At 41.9% G+C, this 24,117-nt stretch overlaps 2 protein-coding genes across 4 annotated transcripts in view; both read right to left on the reverse strand.

Annotated features, from left to right (window-relative positions):
- LOC137328053 (T-complex protein 11-like protein 1) overlaps positions 1–12,037 on the reverse strand; it is a 42,937-nt gene extending 30,900 nt beyond the window's left edge. For both annotated transcript variants that reach the window (XM_067994164.1, XM_067994166.1), the window contains exon 1: positions 11,795–12,037. The gene's annotated coding sequence lies outside the window, so the exon portion shown is untranslated. The remainder of the gene's footprint in view (positions 1–11,794) is intronic.
- A 4,879-nt stretch (positions 12,038–16,916) lies between these two features.
- Positions 16,917–24,117, reverse strand: part of depdc7a (DEP domain containing 7, paralog a) — a 43,390-nt gene continuing 36,189 nt past the window's right edge. For both annotated transcript variants that reach the window (XM_067993554.1, XM_067993555.1), the window contains exons 6-9: positions 22,615–22,757; positions 20,646–20,771; positions 19,816–19,894; positions 16,917–17,255 (exon numbers count right to left, since the gene is read on the reverse strand). In XM_067993554.1, coding sequence (XP_067849655.1) covers positions 17,047–17,255; positions 19,816–19,894; positions 20,646–20,771; positions 22,615–22,757 — 557 coding nt within the window. In that variant the 3' untranslated portion in view covers positions 16,917–17,046. The remainder of the gene's footprint in view (positions 17,256–19,815; positions 19,895–20,645; positions 20,772–22,614; positions 22,758–24,117) is intronic.

Raw genomic sequence — 24,117 nt, forward strand, 5'->3', positions numbered from 1 at the left:
TCCGTCAGACCCCTTAGCAGTAGGTTTGGAATAGCAGTGGGAACAGCCAGGGGTCCGGTGACCTGTTCCCTCAGGCAAAGTTAGTATGTAACCTGGGAGGAGAAAAAAAAAATGACATTCTTAAAAAACAAATACTGTGATATTCATTGCTTTGCAGGTGTAACAGAGCAAAGAAAATGGTGTAAGTAGTTTCATATTTTTATTAATTATTCCAATTTGAATTAAAGCTTGGAGCCATAAACATTGCAATAACAAATTACGTTCATCGGGCCCAACTTGTATTTATTATGCTGAGAAAACAAGTATTACTGAATTTTTAATCGAAAAAAATTTACATATATAAAAATCAGGATAATTATGAAATGCAGTTCCCTAAAGCTCAAAAATAGATACAATCCAATGAAAACTGTTGGCTAGGGGCTGCGGTAACCTGAGACGTCGGCTGCTGATACACAGAGGCAGGAACGACTTTTGAACTAAAGTAACCTGGGTTCAGTTACTGGCCTCAGCTGCCTGGAACCAGTTTGAATTAACCAAGTTTTGTGAAAGACAAAGGAAATGTGATAAGACACAAGCCCTTATTTAGGAAAGGAGTAATGAGGTAATGCTACTTAAGACCTTGGGACAGAGCCAATGAGGAGAAGACCCAGGCAAAAGCGAGAAAGCATAAACCAACGAAATAGAGAGACAGCACAGCCTGAAGAGATAAGATTCGGAATAAGAATGAAGGATCTGAGGCATGGAGGCAGAGCGAAGACTCCGGAGACCAACCATCGCAGAAGTGGAAGACCCTACGTCAGGGACGTAGAGACGACATCAAGAGAGAGAACGGAACGCCTGGCCAGCGTCAGCTCTCCTTTTCGGGTATTATCCTTTATATTCTGTGACCACTCGGAGTGTCAGAGAAACCTAGTGGGTGTGCATTTAGATCCTAGTTTGGGTATAAGACTGTATAACCTGGTGTAAACTGCATGCCTACATCTAACCAGACGTATAAGCTATATGTATATGATCTAACGGCGTGAATAAAGTGAATTGAGAGCTAAGAGAGAATTGACTCTTCTCCTCTGTGTACTAAGCCAGTAACCGTGACCGGTGACCTCCGGTCAACAAAACTAAAAAGCCAGGAGAATTATTCTGACATTAATTATCCAATATTTTCCTGGCCAACCTCCCATTCACCACACTTTAGCTCATCCAAAACTCTGCTGCACATCTATCCCACACCAAGTCCCATTCGTCCATCTCTCCTGTCCTCACTGGCCTACGTTGGCTCCCAGGCCACCGTGCCTCAAATTTAAAATTCTCATCCTTGTGTTTAAATCCCTTCATGGCTTTGCTCCTCCCTGTTTCTGTAACCTCCTCCAGCCTTAATTGGCTCCCTTCAGGGATCAACCATGTATTGTGAGACTGGAGGGATCACAGGCTCCCTTCAGGAGTCAAGCACTTAGTGTGGGACTGGAGGGGTGGCAGGCTTCCTTCTGGAATAAACCACTTAGTGTGGGACTGGAGGGGGATGGCAGGGTACCTTCCCTGAAGGGCATGAGTGAACCGATTGGGTTTTTACCCGAATCTGGAATTTTTGATGGTTATTAACCCGCAAAGTGCCAGATTTGTTGAATTGTGGGAATTGAACCCTGGGGTTCTAGTCCAGTTCCATGACCACCTCAGTCCCATATCCGGCCTGTGAGCGTGTGGGCAACAATTTTCAGTCTGGCGGCTTCAACAGCTCAGAGCCGCCACTGAATTAGAAAAGCAAGGAAGTTAAGCTAAACTTTTATAAATCATTGATAAGGCTCCAACTGGAGTATTGTGTCCAATTCTGAGCACCACACTTTAGGAAGGATGTCAAGGTCTAGAGAGGGTTCAGAGATTTACTAGAATAGTACCAAGGATGCGAGACTTTAGTTATGTGGAAAGACTAGAGAAACTGGGGTTGTTCTCTTTAGAGTAAAGGAGGTTAAGGGGACAATTAATAGAGGTATCCAAAATCATGATGGGTTTTGATAGAATAAATAAAGAGAAACCGTTTCCAGTGGCAGAAGGGTCAGTAACCAGGGGACACAGATTGAAGGTAATTGGCAAAAGAGCCAGAGGGGAGATGAGGAGACTTTTTTTTTTACACAGCGAGTTGTTATGATCTGGAATGTGCTGCCTGAAAGGGTGGTGGAAGCAGATTCAATAATAACGCTCAAAAGGGAATTGGATAAATACTTGAAGGGGGAAAATTTACAGGGCTATGGGGAAAGAGCAGGGGAATGGGGCTAATTGGATAGCTCTTTCAAAGAGCAGGCACAGGCACGATGAGCCGAATGACCTCCTTCTGTGCTATATCATTCTATGATTCTAACCCCCCCAACCCCACCCCCAAAAAAACTGTTTCTCTGACTCGGGTCTATTGTGCACCCCCCCACCCTTCTTCCCACTATTGGCAACCTTCACTTCAGCCACCTAGGCCCCATGCTCTGAAATTCCCTCCCTAAATCCCTCCATCTCTCCACCACCTTCCCCTCCTTTAAAACCTTCCTTAAACCCCACCTCTTTGACCAAGCTTTGGGTCACCCACCTTAATTACCTCCTTCCTCAGCTTGACAACCATTTTTTGATTATGCCTCTGTGTAACACATTTTCTACGTTAAAGGCGCTGTATAGATGCAAGTTGTTGCTGTTGTTGTTGTCACTTTCTCTGTGCTTCCAAAATTTCAGAGGCTTGTTTAAGGGCACTCCTTGACAGCTGAGGCTTCAAAGTTCAGGTGTACACAAGCAAAAGACTAAGGGTTCCTGCTTCCATCAAAACACATCACGAATAGTTGTACCAGCTTATCCACAGAAGCTCCCTTAAAAATATCTTTCCAAATTTGAGTTACGCCCAATTTAAAACCAAAAATGGTATTTACAATAATCAGTGCTGACACATTTCTAACATATCTCTTAATATTTCATCAATATTCTTTAGATCTTCCAATAGCTCATCCAATAAAAGAACTGAAAGATATTTTCTCTACCCTCGAGTGGCTGCTCACTGGTGTGTATAATCAGTGCCAGAAGACCCATTCTCTTTTCTAGTCACAGATTGTGTCATCCTGTAGCCACCAAATGGAGAACTGGAGGGAACAACCTCTTGTCCCACCACTTCCAGAAGGCATTTGACAAGTTTCTGCGCAAGAGATTATTAGCTAAAATAAAAGCGCACGGAATTGGAGGCAACCTTGTGACAAAGGTTGGTAACTGGTTGGGAGGTAAGAGACAGAGAGTAGAGATAAAGGGAATGTACTCTGATTGGCAGGATATGACAAGTGGTGCTCCCCAGGGATCTGTACTGGGGCCTCAGCTTTTCACCATACATATTAATAACTTGGATGAAGGAATACAGAGTTGGATATTCAATTTAGCAGAAGATACCAAGTTAGGAGGCACAGTAGGTTCTGTAGATGGGAGTAGGAAGTTGCAAAGGGACAGAGATAGACTAAATGAGCGGGTAAACCATGGCAGATGGAGCTCAAAGTGGGCAAGTGCGAGGTCATCCACTTTGGAGCCGAGAAAGACAAATTTTCTTAATGGTGAGAGACTAGGAGCTGTGGAGAAGCAAAGAGATTTAAGTGTCCATGTACATAAATCATTAGAAGGTAATGCACAGGTACAAAAAGGCAAATGGAATGTTGGCCTTTATCTGGAATACAAAAGTGAGAAAGTGATGTTTCAGTTGTACAGAGCCTTGGTCAGACCACATTTGGAGTACTGGATTCAGTTTTGGGCACTGGACCTAAAATATATTGGCCTTGGAGGGGCTACTGCGCATTAACCAGAATTATACCAGTGCTTAAAGGGTTAAATTATGAGGATAGGTTGCATAAATCTGGCCTGTATTTCCTTGCGTTTAGAAGGTTGAGGGGCGATCTAATTAAGATGTTTACAATGATAAAAGGGATTCACTAGGGTCGATACGGAGAAACTATTTCCTCTAGTTAGGGAATTCAGGACAAGGGAACATAATCTTAAAATCAGAGCCAGGTCATTTAGGAGTGAAATCAGGAAGCACTTTTTCACACAAAGCGGAGTGGAAATCTGGAACTCTCTCCCCAGAAGGAGAAGCATGCTGGGTCAATTGGAATTTTAAAGATTGAGATCGATAGATTTTTCTACAGCATCAAGGAATACGGAACAAAGGCAGGTAAATGGAATTGAGGTACAGATCAACCATGACCTAACTGAATGTCAGAACAAACTCAAGGGGCTGAATGGTCTCCTCCTGTTCCTATGTTCACTCCATGACTCAGCACAACACACTAACAGGACTAAACGTATACTTATATATTTACATCACTACACTGTATCAGGACCCCACATATACTTACAATTTAAATGCAGATAAAGTGGTCAAACAATGTAAAAAAGTAGAAGAGACCTACAAAAACATTTAACTACAAAAGTGAAATGGGAATTGTGCCTGTAAGACACTTAAAAAAAATTGCAACACCTGTGGTTTTACAAAACTGTCTCAAAAAACATTTTTAAACTTTAATTTTAAAAAAACATTAAACCCAATTTTAAACTCACTAGCTTTGACTGAATGCTCGACATTTATAGAGAGAACATAAACAATACATTCTTCATGTAACCACAAATTAGCTAATTATTACTCTCCAAATAGAATGCAAGATTTGAGGGGTGTGGTGTGAAGCAGAGGGAAAACAAGTGTTGAAAGACTCCAGGCTCCAAGTAACATTAAAATACAAGTTACTCTCCTACAGTAGTAGGTCTCCTTATATCAGGAAGGATATACTTGCCTTAGAGGCGATGCAATGAAGGTTCACTAGATTGATTCCTGGGATGAGAGGGTTGTCCTCTGAGGAGAGATTGAGTAGAATGGGCCTATACTCTCTGGAGTTTAGAAGAATGACAGGTGATCTCATTGAAACATAAGATTCTGAGGGGTTGTTTTCCCTGGCTGGAGAGTCTTGAACCAGGGGGCATAGTCTCAGGATAAGGGATCGGTCATTTAAAACTGAGATGAGGAGGAATTTCTTCACTCAAAGGGTTGTGAATCTTCGGAATTCTCTACCCCAGAGGGCTGTGGATGCTGAGTCATTGAGTATATTCAATGCTGAAGTAGATAAATTTTTGGACTCTAGGGGAAATCAAGGGATATGGGGATCGAGCGGGAAAGTGGAGTTGAGGTTGAAGATCAGCCACGATCTTATTGAATGGCGGAGCAGGTTCGAGGGGCCGTATGGCCTACTCCTATTTCTTATGTACCCAGCTCCTGCCTTCAAATATATCATCAAGGAAGTAAAAACAAGTTTCAATGTGAATGTTTTCATGAGTAGTAATTAATCACTGAGGTTAAGCATCCCTGCATGACCAGATAATCTTGTATCGCTTACTGCTGAGAAACTACACATAAATTTAGCAGTTCTGCATTTTAATTTTAAATTTTCTTTGATCAGTGTAGTCATCAGAGTATAAGATAGTGTAGATGTAATATATTTGGATTTTCAAAAGGTCTTCAATAAGGTACCGCATTGTAGACTCATGCTTAAGGTCAGAGCATGTGGAGTCAGGGGACAGGTAGCAGGATGGATAGCAAGTTGGCTACGAAACAGAAAACAGTGAGTAGGAGTTAAGGGTAGCTACTCAGACTGGCAAAAGGTGGGAAGTAGTTCCACAGGGATTGGTGCTGGAACCACTGTTGTTTACAATTTACATAAACGATTTGGATTCGGGAATCGGAAGTACAATTTCCAAATTTGCGGACGACACCAAATTGGGGGGTGTAGTTAATACAAAGGAATAATGCGTCAAAATGCAAGAGGGCATTAATAAACCTGTAGAATGGGCGTGTAATTGGCAAATGAATTTCAACATAGATAAGTGTGAGGTGGTGCATTTTGGCAGGAAGAATAAGGAGACCACATACTGCTTGGATAATAAGAGTCTAAATGGGATAGAGGAGCAAAGGTACACAAATCACTAAAAGTAGCGACACAGGTTAATAAGGCCATAAAAAAGGCAAATCGAGCACTCGGATTCATTTCTAGAGGGACAGAATTGAAAACCAGAGAAGTTATGTTAAACTTATATAGAACCTTGGTTAGACCACACTTGGAGTATTATGCACAGTTCTGGTCGCCATATCATAAAAAGGATATAGAGGCATTGGAGAAGGTGCAAAAAAGATTCACAAGAATGATACCAGAACTGAGAGGATATCCTTATCAGGAAAGGCTGAACAGGCTAGAATTCTTTTCTCTAGAATATAGAAGGTTGAAGGGTGACCCGATAGAGGTTTTTAAGATAATGATAGAGTTTGATAAGGTAGACATAGAGAAAATGTCTCCACTTGTGGGGAGTCCAAAACTAGAAGTCATAAATATAAAATAGTTGCTAATAAATCCAATCTGGAATTCAGGAGAAACTTCTTTACCCAGAGAGTGGTAAGAATGTGGAACGTGCTATCACATGGAGTAGTTGAGGCAAATAGCACAGATGCATTTAGGGGGAAGCTACGTAAGCACATGAGTGAGAAAGAAATAGAATGGTATCCTGATAGGGTTAGATGAAGGAGGGAGGGAGGAGGCTCATGTGTAGCATAAACCCCGGCACAGACCAGTTGGGCCGAATGGCCTGTTTCTGTGCTGTAGTCTCGATGTAACTAGATAGTCATTAATAGGGAAACCACCAGTTTGAAATTCCTAGCAAAAAACAGTAACAAATGGTTCAACAATTTCTTTCTCTGAGCAGTAAGTTGCTCGTTTCAAGTGCATGGAAAATATTCACTTTCAAACTTGTTGCTAGAGTGCAGATAAATGTAATGAATCAATCGTTATTGACTACATACATCCAAGCAGTACTGTTACATTGTGTAAGGAGTTCCTCTTACAGACATTTATGAAGCATCACTATACTATTCCCCTCAAGTTTAGATCTCATCTTATATGTGGCAGGTTAATCTTTTGCTCAACCTTCACTTAAACACATTACATGTCATGTATATGTTTGACAGCTAGTGGGTGACCCTGATAGATCAGGTCATTAATTGTGTACGCCTGGGGGAAGAATTGATCTTATCTGAAGAGCTGGATTGCCCTGTTAAGATCCTGTAGATTTCTTATCCTTGTGTGGGACATGCTTGTGGTTGTCCAGTGTTGGTTGTAGACCAAATTTTGAGAAACTTCCCCTGATTCAGTCTCATTGAGTACATGATTGTTTCCTCAGGTCAAGCCATGTTCCATAATGCTTCACATTGACTCTGTTGTTGCTCACCCACAACAACAACAACTTGCATTTATATTGTGCCTTTAACGTAGTAAAATGACCCAAGGCATTTCACAGGAGCGATTATAAAACAAAATTTGACACTGAGCCATGTAAGGGGATAGTAGGACAGGTGACCAAGCCCTTGGTCAAAGAGGTAAGTTTTAAGGAGTGAATTAAAGGAGGAGGAGAGGGATAGAGAGGCGGAGAGGTTTAGGGAGGGAATTCCAGAGCTTAGGGCCTAGGCAACCGAAGGCACAGCCGCCAATGGTGGAGCGATTAAAATCGGGGATGCGCAAGAGGCCAGAATTGGAGAGGTGCAGAGATCTCGGAGGGTTATCAGGCTGAAGGAGGTCACAGAGATAGGGAGGGGCGAGGCCATTGGGGGTTTTGATAACAAGGATGACAATATTAAAATCTATTCTACGAGCGATGCAAATTCTTCTTGCTTATAAACATTCAGTTCCTTGGCTTGGTGATCTACAGTAGAGCAAATAAGTGTTAATAGTAGCTTTAAAAAAGGCAAAATCTGACACTAGGCCTTCTCAATCCTACGCATCACCAGAAACAGGTTCCATGTTCTGCAAAGTCCACATTGTCGCTTGATGAACACTGTAGCTCTGCTTTGTAGGCCACAGAGAAATCTCCTTTTCCTTCTCCGGGGCTCTTTACAGAGAAAAGCAATGCAACACCAGTGGAGTTGCTGTGATGGTCAAACCCATGCCAGGGTGTCCTCCCTGCAACAGGCAGTCAAGTCTGATGCAATATATAACCAAGTCAATACAAGGATGGCATTAGTGTTAAGGGTGAAATGCCAAAATTCTGCTCAGAACACACTCTAAAGAGTATCAACCTAAAGAGAGCAGCGAGAAGCTTCTCCTGCTTGTGGAATGATAACTCTCTCACTCTCTCTCTACTTCAGAAACTTAACTGGACCAGCCATATAAATACTGTGGCTACAACAGCAGGACAGAGGCTGGGTATTCCGGCGAGTGACTCACCTCCTGACTCCCCAAAGCCTTTCCACCATCTACAAGGCACAAGTCAGGAGTGTGATGGAATACTTTCCACTTGCCTGGATGAGTGCAGCTCCAACAACACTCAAGAAGCTCGACACAATCCAGGACAAAGCAGCCCGCTTGATTGGCACCCCATCCACCACCCTAAATATTCACTCCCTTCACCATCGGCGCACTGTGGCTGCAGTGTGTACCATCCACAGGATGCACTGCAGCAACTCGCCAAGGCTTCTTCGACAGCACCTCCCAAACCCGCGACCTCTACCACCTAGAAGGACAAGGGCAACAGGCACATGGGAACACCACCACCTGCACGTTCCCCTCCAAGTCACACACCATCCCGACTTGGAAATATATCGCCGTTCCTTCATCGTCGCTGGGTCAAAATCCTGGAACTCCCTTCCTAACAGCACTGTGGGAGAACCTTCACCACACGGACTGCAACGGTTCAAGAAGGCGGCTCTTTCTGCAGGGCAATTAGGAATGGGCAATAAATACTGGCCTCGCCAGCGACACCCACATCCCATGAACAAATAAAAAAAAGTTGACCATCGATCGGTGACTTGCTCACTGGTACCCCATACAATTTCTTCCAAGTCTTTCTGTGGTCCTTGCAACCACAAAGTTCAATACTGATACACATCGGCCCTAGTTTCTGGCTACACCCCTCACTTCACACTAGACCAAGACAAAAAAAAAATTCAGCTGAACCACATGAACACATGGGATGGTTACCTTAGTTAAGTCAGAAGTTTTAAATCTCCCTTTTCCAATTTGATACTCAAATTGACTTAAAACTTAGGTTTCCTTGAATTACAACTAAGTAGGATTTACAAAAAAACGTTATTTGTTAATACAATCTCAAAAAAAAGGCTAGTGGGCAATTAGGAACTGCACAGGTTTAAACCCGTTTAAAATCAAATCAGCGTTGTTACTCCCAATGTGGCAAATACCACCCACAAGAACGAGTTTAAAGTAATCAGGAAGCTTCTCACCTTATATTACAGATCCACCAGTTTGAACACAGAAGCAGGTTTCATTACAATCAAACCATTGCTGACAATACTCAGTGATTATTGAAGTCAGTATCTACACAATTTCAGATGGAAGAGATGCAAATACTGGACCGAGAAAATGATGCACAATGTATCATCTTTGCAGTTTTAGCACGTTCATTTAGGATCTTTCCCAGGACTTGCAATTTGAGATCGACCCCTCTCATATTCTTCCCCCTTTCTTTCCTAAAAAGGTGCTTAACGAGCCGTACCAGAGGACGAGTGCTGGCGGATGCTCCTCACCCGAGTGATCCCTCTTTATGTACAGAGGCTATTTAACTGTGATGACCATCACAACCCAGACTGGTGTTCCCTTTCTCGGGCCACAGACGATGGGGCCACTCGCAGTGCTCGTCAGCTAACCAGGGAACTATGGAAATGTTTACAAAGCGACCCTTGGGGGCTTTTGGACTGCACTGCCCTTTTGACCCAGTGATCCTGTGCCAGAGATAACATTTATTTATATATACACATTATATATAATATAAATGGACACATTTAATAGTTACTCATATCATAGAATCATAGCAATTTAAGGCACAGAAGGAGGCCATTTGGCCCATCGTGTCTATGCTTGCCAAAAAAAAACATCCAGCCTAATCCCACTTTCCAGTTCTTGGTCCGTAGCCTTGTAGGTTGCAGCACCTCAAGTGCATATCCAAATACTTTTAAATGCAATGAGGGTTTCTGCCTCTACCACCCTTTCAGGCAGTGAGTTCCAGACCCCCAAAACCCTCTGGGTGAAAAAATTTCTCCTTAACTCCCCTCTAATCTTTCTACCAATTACTTTAAATCTATGCCCCCTAGTTATTGACCTCTCTGCTAAGGGAAATAAGTCCTTCCTATCCACTCCATCTAGGCCCCTCATAATTTTATACACCTCAATTAAATCTCCCCTCAGCCTCCTCTGTTCCAAAGAAAACAACCCCAGCTTATCCAACCTTTCCTCACGGCTAGAATTCTCCAGTCCTTGCAACATCCTTGTAAATCTCCTCTGTACCCTCTCTAGTGCAATCACATCTTTCCTATAATGTGGTGACCAGAACTGTATGTAGTACTCTAGCTGTGGCCTAACTAGTGTTTTATACAGTTCTAGCATAACTTCCCTGCTCTTATATTCTATGCCTCGGCTAATAAAGGAAAGTATCCTGTATGCCTTCTTAACCACCTTATCTACCTGTCCTGCTATCCTCAGGGATCTGTGGACATGCATGCCAAGGTCCCTCTGTTCCTCCACACTTCTCAGTATCCTACCATTTATTGTGTATTGCCTTATCTTGTTTGCTCTCCCCAAGTGTATTACCTCGTACTTCCCCAGATTGAATTCCATTTGCCACTTTTCTGTCCACCTGACCAGTCCATTGATATCTTCCTTCAGTCTACAACTTTCCTCCTCACTATCAACCACACGGCCAACTTTTGTATCATCTGCAACTTCTTAATCAAGCCCCCTACATTTAAGTCCAAATCATTGATATATACTACAAAGCACAAGCGACCTAGTACTGAGCCCTGCGGAACACTACTGGAAACAGCCTTCCAGTCACAAAAACACCCATCAACCATTGCCCTTTGCTTCCTGCCACTGAGCCAATTCTGGATCCAACTTCCCTTGGATCCCATGAGCTTTTACTCTTCTGAAATCTTTATACTCATGTTTATGTTCTTTATGTGTTAAAAATATATGCTTCTTATATACAACATATATGTGGGCATTGTATGTATTATACTATAAATATTTATTTATATATATGCTCTTTGTTATAAAAATACAAGCTCCCTGTACACAATAAACTATACATATTATATACATTATAAATATTTATTTGTTTTGTGTAATATGTGCTCTTTGCATTGTAAATATGTACAATATACATATATATATACATTATGTGTATTATGTGTTGTTATAAATATATATAGATTCTCCTTACATGCATTAGATACATATATATGTATATTATAAATATATATACGGTTATAAATATATATTTATATATATGTTCCTTATATATTATACACTTGTATTATCCAAGTAATTATAGCATGTATATGTTCCTTATATACATGTGCATTATACATATAATTATCTATATACGTGCTTCTTATATATTATACACTTGTATTATGCATTTTGTTTTTATTTATATATATGCTCTGTATATTATATACATGTATTATACATATAATTATGTGTGCTCCTTATATTTACATATAATTATTGATATATTTGCTCCTTATATACATATTATAATTATTTATTTATATGAATGTGCTCCTTATATATAATTATTTATTTATCTGCTCCTTGTATACACACACATGTTGAATATACATTATGTAGATGCTCTTTATATATTATAATTATGACTCTATCTATCTATCTATCTATCTCTATATCTGCTGGTCTTTGATGTTGAGACTGACTGATGATGTCTATGAAGCCGGTTCCCCCCCGATCCTCACCCGGTGTGTGCTGCGCCGCCTCGCGTCACCGCGTCTCCCTGACAGCGGGGCCTCAGACACAGGCCGCGCCCGTTACTCCATCACACGGCCACCGACCGGCCCGCTCACCCTCCCTCCCTGCCCTTTCCGTTCTCTGTCCTTCCCCGGGAATCCGCTCCGCTTTCAAACCAATTAAAATATATCGGCCGCTGTTCTTATTTATTCCAGAAAAAAAAAGAGAAAAAAAAAGCCCCTAACCGGCCGGCGACCATTTATTTACGGAAATGACGTGTCGGGCGTTTCCGACCGGCCCGCCGGGCGTTGTGGGAATTGTAGTTTTCGTTTTCGCGCACGCAGCTCCGTTACGTCATCAATCAATCATCCAGGAGTCCATCAGAGCCTGGAGCAGCATAGATTCAGGTCGTTGGACTCAGCAAATCTGTGCAGCTGTTTGTTTTTTTTGCACCATTAAGTCTAACACAAATCTGCACTTTTTTTTACACGTGAGGCACCAAGTCTAATACAAATCTACGCTGCTTTTTTTAAAAACTAACACCAAGTTCAGAAAAAAAACTTAACTTAGTAACAGCTCCAAGTCTGCAACAAAAACAGAAAGTGCTGAAAACGTATAGCTGAAAAAGAACGAACTATAGCACATTACACATCCTCAGGCCAGCCCAAAGTTCAACTGCTATTTTGTGAGCAAATACACAATAAAAGCCTAAATGTTGGACTCCCTTACTTTTCATCAAATAATGCAATGGAATCTTTCACTTCTCTGGAGTTTAGAAGAATGAGAGGGGATCTCTTTGAAACATATAAAATTCCTAGAAGGCTTCACTGGGTAGATGCTGAGAGGTTGTTTCCCCTGGCTGGAGAGTCTAGAACTAGGGGTCATAGTCTCAGGATAAAGGGTCGGCCATTTAGGACTGAAATGAAGAAAAATCTCTTCACTCAGGGTTTGGAATTCTCTACCCCAGAGGGCTGTGGATGCTCAGTCATTGAGTATATTCAAGACTGAGATCACTAGATTTTTGGACATTAAGGGAATCAAGGGATATGGGGATAGGGCAGGAAAGTGGAGTTGAGGTAGAAGATCAGCAATGATCTTAAAGAATGGCGGAGCAGGCTTGAGGGACCATATGTCCTACTCCTCCTATTTCATATGTTCTTATATGCCATTTGACTTATTGATAGAAATCTCAACCTTAAAATTAAGAACACAAAGCTTTGGAGTATATGAAAAAAAATCTTCTCTATTTGTAAAGGATTACATGAGATCCTGGTATGTGAGCACCAGTCGTTAATATTGTAGTAGTACGAATGATCGTCGACAGAAACTTCCCTCAAAATTAAAAATTTCATAAGATATTCTGAGAGACAGGATCTACAGGCATTTGGAGAGGCAGGGACTGATTAGGAACAGTCAGCATGGTTTTGTGAGTGGAAAATCATCTCACGAATTTGATTGAGTTTTTTGAAGGGGTAACCAAGAAGATAGATGAGGGCTGTGCAGTAGACGTGGTCTACATGGACTTCAGCAAAGCCTTTGACAAGGTACCGCATGGTAGGTTGTTACATAAGGTTAAATCTCGCGGGATCCAAGGTGAGGTAGCCAATTGGATTGACGACAGAAGACAGAGGGTGGTTGTAGAGGGTTGTTTTTCAAACTGGAGGCCTGTGACCAGCGGTGTGCCTCAGGGATCAGTGCTGGGTCCGCTGTTATTTGTTATTTATATTAATGATTTGGATGAGAATTTAGGAGGCATGATTAGTAAGTTTGCAGATGACACCAGATGAAAGTGGAGTCACAGGTGGATAGGGTGGTGAAGAAGGCATTCAGCATGCTTGGTTTCATTGGTCAGAACATTGAATACAGGAGTTGGGATGTCTTGTTGAAGTTGTACAAGACATTAGTAAGGCCACACTTGGAATACTGTGTACAGTTCTGGTCACCCTATTATAGAAAGGATATTATTAAACTAGAAAGAGTGCAGAAAAGATTTATTAGGATGCTGCCGGGACTTGATGGTTTGACTTATAGGGAGAGGTTAGATAGACTGGGACTTTTTTCCCTGGAGAGTAGGAGGTTGAGGGGTGATCTTATACAAGTCTATAAAATAATGAGGGGCATAGATAAGGTAGATAGTCAAAATCTTTTCCCAAAGGTAGGGGAGTCTATAACGAGGGGGCATAGATTTAAGGTGAGAGGGGAGAGATACAAAAGGGTCCAGAGGGGCAATTTTTTCACTCAAAGGGTGGTGAGTGTCTGGAACGAGCTGCCAGAGGCAGTAGTAGAGGCGGGTACAATTTTGTCTTTTAAAAAGCATTTGGACAGTTACATGGGTAAGATGGGTATAGAGGGATATGGGCCAAGTGCAGGCAATTGGGACTAGCTTAGTGGTATAAACTGGGCGACATGGACATGTTGGGCCGAAGGGCCTGTTTCCATGTTGTAAACTTCTATGATTCTATAATATAAATTAGATATTTATGTCTACACATATCCTATCTACAAAACCTTTCCTATTGTCAACTTTTCTCCACTATAAATTCCTGTGTACTTTTAAAATTGCCTATGTAAAATTGTCATGTAATTACACCCTCCTATCAGTGGTGGCAGTGTAGAGCATCAGCTTATACTGCAGCAAAACTCCAATGAACCAACCGACTCTTATTTCTCTGCTTCCCAAATTGCTGTAAGTTTTGCTCGAACTAAAATAATGGATCAAAGTATAGTATTGTAAAGAAAAGATTTATACAGTGCCTTTTAAAACCTCAGAATATCCCAAAGCAACAACAGCTTGCATTTATATAGCACCTTTAATGTAGTAAAACATCCCAGCTCTTCACAGGAGCGATTATCAAACAAAATTGTGACACCGAGCCACATAAGGAGGTATTAGGACAGGTGACAAAAAGCTTGGTCAAAGAGGTAGGTTTTAAGGAGCATTTTAAAGGAGAGGGGGGTAGAGGCACGGAGAGGTTTAGGGAAGGGAATTCCAGAAGTTGGGGCCTAGGCAACTGAAGGCACAGCTGCCCAAAGGTGGAGCGATTAAAATCGGGGATGCACAAGAGGCCAGAATTATAGTGCCGAGATCTGGGAGGGTTGTAGGGCTGGAGGAGGTTACAGAGATAGGGAGGGGCGAGGCAGTGGAAGGATTTTAAAACAAGGATGAGAATTTTAAAAGCGTAGCGTTCCCGGACCGGGAGCCAATATAGGTCAGTGAGCACAGGGGTGATGGGTGAATGGGACTTGGTGCGAGTTAGGATACGGGAAGCAGAGTTTTAGCTGAGCTCAAGTTTATGGAGGGAGGAAGATGGGAGGCCTGTTAGGAAGGACCGCTTTGGAAGAGTCAAGTCTAGAGGTTTCAAAGAAATGGATGAGGGTTTCAGCAGCAGATAAGCTGAGGCAAGGAAGGAAACGGGCGATGTTACGGAGGTGGAAGTAGACGGCCTTGGTGATGGAGCAAATGTGATCGGAAGTTCATCTCAGGGTCAAATAGGACGCTAAGGTTGAGAATGGTCTGGTTCAGCCTTAGACAGTACAGCCATTGAAATACTTTTAAAGTGTAGTCACTATTGTAATGTAGGAATATGCAGCAGCCTATTTGCACACAGCAAGGTTATGCAAACAAGATAATTGACCAATTAAACTGTTTTAGTGATGTTGGCTGAGGGATAAATATTGGCCAGGACAGCAGGTGAAGTCCTTTGCTCTTCTTAAAATAGTGCCAAGGGATCTTTTACATCTACCCGAAAGCAATAGGGGCCTCGCTTGAACGTCTCCTCAAAGACGGCACTTCCAACAGTGCAGCACTCCCTCTACGCTGCACTGACATGTCAGCCTAGATTCTGTGCTGAAATCTCTGGAGGGGGCTTGACCCCATGACCTTCTGACTCAGGTGAGATTGAACCACTGAGCCAAAGCTGACACTTGTATAAAAATAAAGACAGAGTGTATGGCTTTAAAATGGGGACTGAATTACATCTGTGTACACTGTTGCAATTATTCTCCACCATCTAACACCTCTGTACCTAAAGACCTCACTTGGTCTCGACTCGCCCTTGTGCAATATTGAGGGAGATCAACTACTATATTATTAAAATTCTTGCATTGGGCATGCACGTCCTGCCTACAAACCTTACTGCCTGTTGTCAGAATTTTTGGTTACACTTTTGTGTCAACACCAGTCTAAATTGCTACGTCAACATTTCCCATTCAATTTGGCTGTCAATTGTCAATGTAATTGTAGGCTCTGGCCACTAGACAGCTCTGTGGAACAAGTTTTTGAAGTCTTCCAACTCTGCTGCCATCTTGTATGTGGAAAAAATTGCATTCACCAACATAGGTAAAGCCACAGGAAATTTACTGGATTGTAAAAAGACAAGTTTGTGGTGCCACTAGTAAAAGATGATAAGTCAAATTATTAGTCTAAGAGGCATGAGGGGGTCATTATTTATAATTTAACTGCCATCTCCAATTTTCCATGTATTCTGCCTTCTTGTAGGCACACTTGGCTTTCACACGAGAATGAGAACTTAATGCACAAAATAAATTAGTGCAGGACAGCTAAAGAAGTGAGATGGATCATTAGTGGCTGCTTTATTAAAACTTTTCATGAACAAATTGGTCAGATAGGTTTTAAGGAGCGAGTTAAAAGGAGGAGGGAGAGTTAGGGAGGCAGAGAGGTTTAGGGAGGGAATTCCAGAGCTTTGGGCTTAGGCAGCTGAAGGCACAGCCACCAATGGCCGTGCGATTAAAATCAGGGACGCGCAAGAGGCCAGAATTGGAGGAGCGCAGAGATCTCGGAGGTTTGTAGGGCTGAAGGAGTTTACAGAGATAGGGAGGGGCGAGGCCATGGAGGGATTTGAAAACAAGGATAAGAATTTAAAAGAGTTGCTGGGTTGGGAGCCAATGTAAGTTAGTGAGCACAGGGGTGATGGGTGAACAGGACTTGGTGCGAGTTAGGATACGGGCAGCAGAGTTTAATAACAGCTTCTCACTGAAGTCCAAATACTAAAAGCAGGGAAGGGACGAGCATACATACAGCAACTTCAAAGTATTTTACAGTGAATACTTTGAACAGCAACGACCTAAATAGGAACAAATAGGTAAAGAAATGCAGAGATTACATTAATAGAAATTTGAAAGTTTATTCATTGTAATCTTATATAAAATCTTCAATAAACTTAACAAAATTGTTTTACAATTAACTTATAGTATTACACATCAATGCATCACGTTGCCACTGCAACTCAGCTTCACAGGATTAAAGTTTCCTCAATGGATCAAAGAAATATTGAATAAATATGGCTGGATGGGTCTTGTTGAACTGAGTGAGGACTTTCTTCTTCTCTTTGGTAGACAGCTTTGTGTTTTCATCAATAGTTTTAAGCAACAATAAAAGTTCATCCCTGGTGGTCTTACGCATGTTGCTTTCACAGGCAGCACGAGTAAGTCTTTCGCAGAAAGTGTGTCCTGAAGAGAAGCAAGCAAGAAGTTACAGGAGACGCCACAAAAGGAGGAAAAGAATAAAATCTCTTCTCAACGTTAAATTCAAGGCAGCTTGCCAAAGAAATCGGAATTCTGTATCCAACCAGTACATTTTAAAGTTCTCCTGCAAGGTTTCGATTTGAACCTAAATCTCAAAATTTTAGTGGATTTTAATCGCAGGACTGAAGTGGGCAGAAACTAAGGGTGCCCCATAAGGACTTTTAGATTGGCACTTTATTTCAGATCACAGCATCTGCACGCCAGCTCCCGATGTTTACACAGTAAAACCGGCTCCCTTATCCCAAAAGTGTACGTGCAATAGCACACTATTCCAGTCGGTCACAATCTTAACTAAATCAAAAAATGTCAATGTGAAATTAGAGTATCGAATTTTTGATGTCTGGTGGACAAAATGATACAAGTTTAGTTTGCTCTAACTTTTTTTTTAAAAACACAGCGAGTGGTTAGGGTCTGGAATGCACTGCCCGAGGGGGTGGTGGAGGCAGATTCAATCATGGCCTTTAAAAAGGGAACTGGATCAGTACTTGAAAGGAAAAAAATTGCAGGGCTACAGGGATAGGGCAGGGGAGTGGGACAAGCTGGATTGCTCGTGCATAGAGCCAGCGATGGGCCGAATGGCCTCCTTCTGTGCTGTAACCTTTCCATTATTCTATAGTGCCATGCTAGCATTTCCAGCTCCTGACACACAGACCTCACCATGCTAAAACAGTTGGCCACAGCAAAATAAACTAGAGGCTCACTAATGCCAGTGGTTGGGAAACTAGTTTAAAAATAAAACCTGTAGCTAACTTGATGCCAACTGTAAGATTGTTTTGAAAGTTTAACTTTGCAAGCGTACTTTTAAATTTGGACGGTTATAGACTTAATCAGCAGACAATCTTCCCTCCAATTGTGCAAGAGTTCTGAAGTATAAAGGCTGGTCATTCTACTTTAGAATTAATGTAAAGTAGGCAGCAAATTACATCGAGTCTACAGCACAGAAATGGGCATTTATGCTCCACGATCCTCCTCCCACCCCTCTTCATCTAACCCTTTCAGCATATCCTTCTATTCCTTTCTCCCTCATGTGTTTATCTAGCTTCCCCTTAAATGCATCTGTGCTATTTGCCTCAACTACTCCTTGTGGTAGCGAGTTCCACATCCTAACCACTCTCTGGGTAAAGAAGTTTCTCCTAAATTCCCTATTGGATTTATTGGTGACTATCTTATATTTATGACCCCTAGTTCTGGTCTCCCCCACACTTAACTGGTGTTAGTGCATAAATTCACATCTGCGATTACTATAATGGGCTTCTGTCCCCTCAAAAAGGAAGATTTGGATTGAGGCCATCTCCTATCAACCATCTGGGTGGGAGGTGGGGAGGGGGGAAGCCGGGGAGAAGGAAGAGGGTTGTGTACCCTGAGCTGAATGTATAACCATGAGTTAAACTGAAGTTCAGATAGCTGTACAAAATGCTTGCAGGATCTCCTGCAGAAACAAGACAGAAATTTGCAATTTTCCACTTTTCATTCTTCAGCTCATTTAACAACTTCTGATCAAGCATCAGGACACTTGTAAGCAGAACCCAGGACATGATGAAAATTCCAGTGTACAATTTCAGCACAGTGAATGCAACAGTTCTATCTACATCTTCAACCACCAGCACCCTTAAAGCAGCAAGGTATCAACATCCCATTTTCACTCAAACAATAGACAGATATAAATATTGGGCACAGAGTATCAAAGTTACTGAACCAGTGAGCTGAATGTACATTTGAAGCGGAAACACCTGAACACAGGTATGTCACTTGATATCAGCGCCATTAGTTATGCTAAATCAATTGGAAGATAATTATTTTCTAACTATTTGATTTTAAGAACATCACTGACAGTGATATGTACACATTTTATTATTCTGGATTTGATCACATCCACCATTATTGGCCATGCCTTTCGCTGCCTAGGCCCTAAGCTCTGGAATTCCCTCCCTAAACCTCTCCAACTCTCTCTCCGCCTTTAAGACGCTCCTTAAAACCCAACCTATTTACCTGTCCTAATATGTCCTTATGTGGCTTGGTGTCAAATTTAGTTTGATAATCGTACCTGTGAAGCGCCTTGGGACGTTAAAAGGAGTTATATAAATATAACTTGTTATTTTGTAAAAATACTAACATTACCTTATTTGAATTTTATTAGGATGCACTTGCATTGGTGCCATGCGATTTCCTGTATTAACTGGGCGTTAATGAAAACCAAAGCCAACCTCAATTTAAATGTTGAGAGCAGGAATTTTCCTCCATACTATTCTAAACACTTCAGATTAACTGTGGGAGACGACTGGCTATGTCTGTACCCAGCCTTGTGTACACCTCTCATGGAGGAGAAGACATATAATTTCCAGCCAGGCAATGTAAACGTGGTTCTACCTGGCAGGTACTGGTTGCAGTATAATTGCGAGTTTTAGAGTTGATGGTAGACATGCATTTTTATTACTTCACAGGAGGCAGGGCGAAAGTTACTCATTCCATTTAATTGTCCCCTTACCCGTATCTAGGTCCGGATCGCCACCGCGCTGAATGAGCATCAGCTTTTCACTCACCATTTTGTGCAACGAGCCTGGGACCTGTGGATATTTTAACTGGTTAGTCAAATCGCTGTCAAAATTACTCCACATTGGATGCAACAGTAAAACCTTCCTGCGTCTTTGCTGCACACTGCTGGATTGTTCCTTAAACTTACAAAACGAAACCAAATCATATCATACAGATTCATCCGAATCCAGAACGTTCTGGCAGTTGACACTTGAACTTCCCCGGTGGCTTCTCTGACTCAAGAGGCGAGAGTGCTGCCACGGAGCCACGGCTGACACCACCAGCACCTGTAGACCCATCATCCAGCATTAGATTAATGTCTTTAGGTGCAATGGGGACACGAGTGGGCGGAAGGAAACATTACAGCTGGTTGCACGTTCCATATTTCTATCCAGAAAGTCATTCTTCACTATTCTCCCTCCACCCCTATTGGTTAGAATCTCCTTGGAGATGCACTCCAGCTACCATACAGCCTACTCTTAATTTGAAGTCATTTAATTCAAATTGTTCATTTCAATCAGAAATGTGCCAATGCATGCTTTTTTGCTGTTTTGTCTCAATTTGATTTACCGGATAATTTGAATTTTTGAAGCAAAAACACTTGAAATTAACAGGGATAGAGTGTACATATTAAAGAAACCAATGACAGTTAATTTTTGAATCTCTCCAAATTGCAGCAAAGTTGTCCCTCTCATTTTTGTGTCCGCCTACACAGCTTTGGGTTTTTTGCGTTCCAAGCCTTACAATCCCTCTCCCTTGCACTCAAGTTTGTAACGCACGTACCTTGAACACATCTTTCTGATGATCAAGTAGGAACAAAACCAAGAGATCAGCTTTCCCTTTCGGAAGGTTCTTATTATAAACAATCGCTTTACCAAAAGTTCTCTTCATCACAATTCTATTCTTCACCTTTAAAAAAAATTTTAGATAAAGTTAGAATCATAGAAGTTTACAACATGGAAACAGGCCCTTCGGCCCAACATGTCCATGTCGCCCAGTTTATACCACTAAGCTAGTCCCAATTGCCTGCACTTGGCCCATATCCCTCTATACCCATCTTACCCATGTAACTGTCCAAATGCTTTTTAAAAGACAAAATTGTACCCGCCTCTACTACTGCCTCTGGCAGCTCGTTCCAGACACTCACCACCCTTTGAGTGAAAAAATTGCCCCTCTGGACCCTTTTGTATCTCTCCCCTCTCACCTTAAATCTATGCCCCCTCGTTATAGACTCCCCTACCTTTGGGGAAAGATTTTGACTATCTACCTTATCTATGCCCCTCATTATTTTATAGACTTCTATAAGATCACTCCTAAACCTCCTACTCTCCAGGGAAAAAAGTCCCAGTCTATCTAACCTCTCCCTATAAGTCAAACCATCAAGTCCCGGTAGCATCCTAGTAAATCTTTTCTGCACTCTTTCTAGTTTAATAATATCCTTTCTATAATAGGGTGACCAGAACTATACACAGTATTCCAAGTGTGGCCTAACTAATGTCTTGTACAACTTCAACAAGACATCCCAACTCCTGTATTCAATGTTCTGACCAATGAAACCAAGCAAGCTGAATGCCTTCTTCACCACCCTATCCACCTGTGACTCCACTTTCAAGGAGCTATGAACCTGTACTCCTAGATCTCTTTGTTCTATAACTCTCCCCAACGCCCTACCATTAACGGAGTAGGTCCTGGCCCGATTCGATCTACCAAAATGCATCACCTCACATTTATCTAAATTAAACTCCATCTGCCATTCATCGGCCCACTGGCCCAATTTATCAAGATCCCGTTGCAATCCTAGATAACCTTCTTCACTGTCCACAATGCCACCAATCTTGGTGTCATCTGCAAACTTACTAACCATGCCTCCTAAATTCTCATCCAAATCATTAATATAAATAACAAATAACAGCGGACCCAGCACCGATCCCTGAGGCACACCGCTGGTCACAGGCCTCCAATTTGAAAAACAACCCTCTACAACCACCCTCTGTCTTCTGTCGTCAAGCCAATGTTGTATCCAATTGGCTACCTCACCTTGGATCCCGCGAGATTTAACCTTATGTAACAACCTACCATGCGGTACCTTGTCAAAGGCTTTGCTAAAGTCCATGTAGTCCACGTCTACTGCACAGCCCTCATCTATCTTCTTGGTTACCCCTTCAAAACACTCAATCAAATTCGTGAGACATGATTTTCCTCTCACAAAACCATGCTGACTGTTCCTAATCAGTCCCTGCCTCTCCAAATGCCCGTAGATCCTGTCTCTCAGAATACCCTCTAACAACTTACCCACTACAGATGTCAGGCTCACCGGTCTGTAGTTCCCAGGCTTTTCCCTGCCGCCCTTCTTAAACAAAGGCACAACATTTGCTACCCTCCAATCTTCAGGCACCTCACCTGTAGCGGTGGATGATTCAAATATCTCTGTTAGGGGACCCGCAATTTACTCCCTAACCTCCCATAACGTCCTGGGATACATTTCATCAGGTCCCGGAGATTTATCTACCTTGATGCGCGTTAAGACTTCCAGCACCTATTGAGGACTATACACTTTGACTGCTCACTTCTTTATAGGATCAAGGACTTAAGCTTTGCAAAGCTCACTTCTGCAAGTTTGATGTTAGAGAATAATTGACCAGAGATTAAAGAGCAACAAAAAACATGATTTAAAGTCCAAGCAAAAACTTCAAAATCTGAACAAGCCCATTAAAAGCTAAGTGTTAATCCTGTGGGAAGATCACGCACTCACCTCCTGCTGTAAGGCAAGGGCTGAGGGATGTGCAGCAACAGCCATGAAATACAACAGTCTCCTCAGCTCCTCTCGATTCCTGGAATTCAGAAGCTTTAGACACAGCTGTGTTGCTTCCAGTGCTGGTTCTGACTTGCCATTTACTGCAAAGAGAAAGTAACTGTAAACAGCGCATCGAGTTAAACATGAAACTGCAACACTTTTATTGTAACAAACTTATAAGCCAGCAAGTTTACTGTACAAGATTCTAGGGTTTGAACTCCATCTCTGCTAAATTTACCTCAGCTAGGAAGGCAGCATGGGTACCATAATTTGCCTTAGCATCCCTGGGGCAGGTGCAGAACCTCAGCCACGTTTTCAACTCTTATTTTTGAGGACATAGGAACCGTAGTAGGCCATTCAGCCCCTCAAGCCTGTTCCTGGCTGATCTGCATCTCAACTCCATTTGCCCATCTTGGAGAGAGATCCCTCAATACCCTTGCCTAACAAAAAGTTTCAACAGACACAGTTGGAAGTACACATCCATAGGTATTGGAGAAGGCTGGGGTAGGAATTGGCTATTTATTCTCTTCGCCCCCATCTCCCACCTACAATTGATTACAGACAAGGCTCCTAGAATAAATAGGTGCTTTGGCAAAGTACCAGAGGATACCCAGTGATCTATAGAACCACACTTCAGCAAGGAATCACTGCCAACAGAAATTAAGTGAAAATTGATTTTAAAAAACCCTACAATTTTACCATTTACTACTAATATCTTATGTTCTATAATAAAATCCAGTGTACAAGTTACTCCATTTTTGCTTAGAGTGTCTTGGCTGTACGAATATAGAATTGAAGAGTAAAAACTCAGTTTAAAATCTCAAATCTGGATTTAAAAAAAGACATTTTTTTTAAAAAAGAACAAAATCAGGCATTTCAGATAGACACGTTGTACTAGTATATACAGAAACATTGTACCAGAGAGTGGTGAGAATGTGGAACTCGCTACCACAAGGAGTAGTTGCGAATGGCATCGATGCATTTAAGGGGAAGCTAGATAAACACATGAGGGAAGGGAAGAGAGGAATAGAAGGGCATGCTGATAGGGTTAGATGAAATAGGGTGGGGGAAGCTTATGTGGAGCATAAACACCGGCATGGACCTGTGGGGCCGAATGTTTCTGTGTTGTAGACTCGATGTAACCTGATGTAGGACATACAGAAACATTGTACTAGTACGTACAGAAAGGTCTCCTTCAGATTTTACTCCTTGTTTTAAGCATTTGTTAAGAGCACCCTCTATTGGTTAGATACATTTTATCCTCAGCCAACTGACTGGATTAGACTGCAACATTTAAAAAAAGTGAACAAAGCTTTAGTGTCAGGGAAGTGGCAACATTAATTAGAATGGAGCGATACAAAGCTGCACTACTGACAAACATGGCTTCAGTTACACCAGAACGGGGAACCAAATATTTCCAATCAGGAGAGAAAAATTTTAAAAAGGGAGGACGGATGGCTT

Source organism: Heptranchias perlo, chromosome 12 (genome assembly GCF_035084215.1).
Source record: "Heptranchias perlo isolate sHepPer1 chromosome 12, sHepPer1.hap1, whole genome shotgun sequence".
Lineage (NCBI taxonomy): Eukaryota > Metazoa > Chordata > Chondrichthyes > Hexanchiformes > Hexanchidae > Heptranchias > Heptranchias perlo.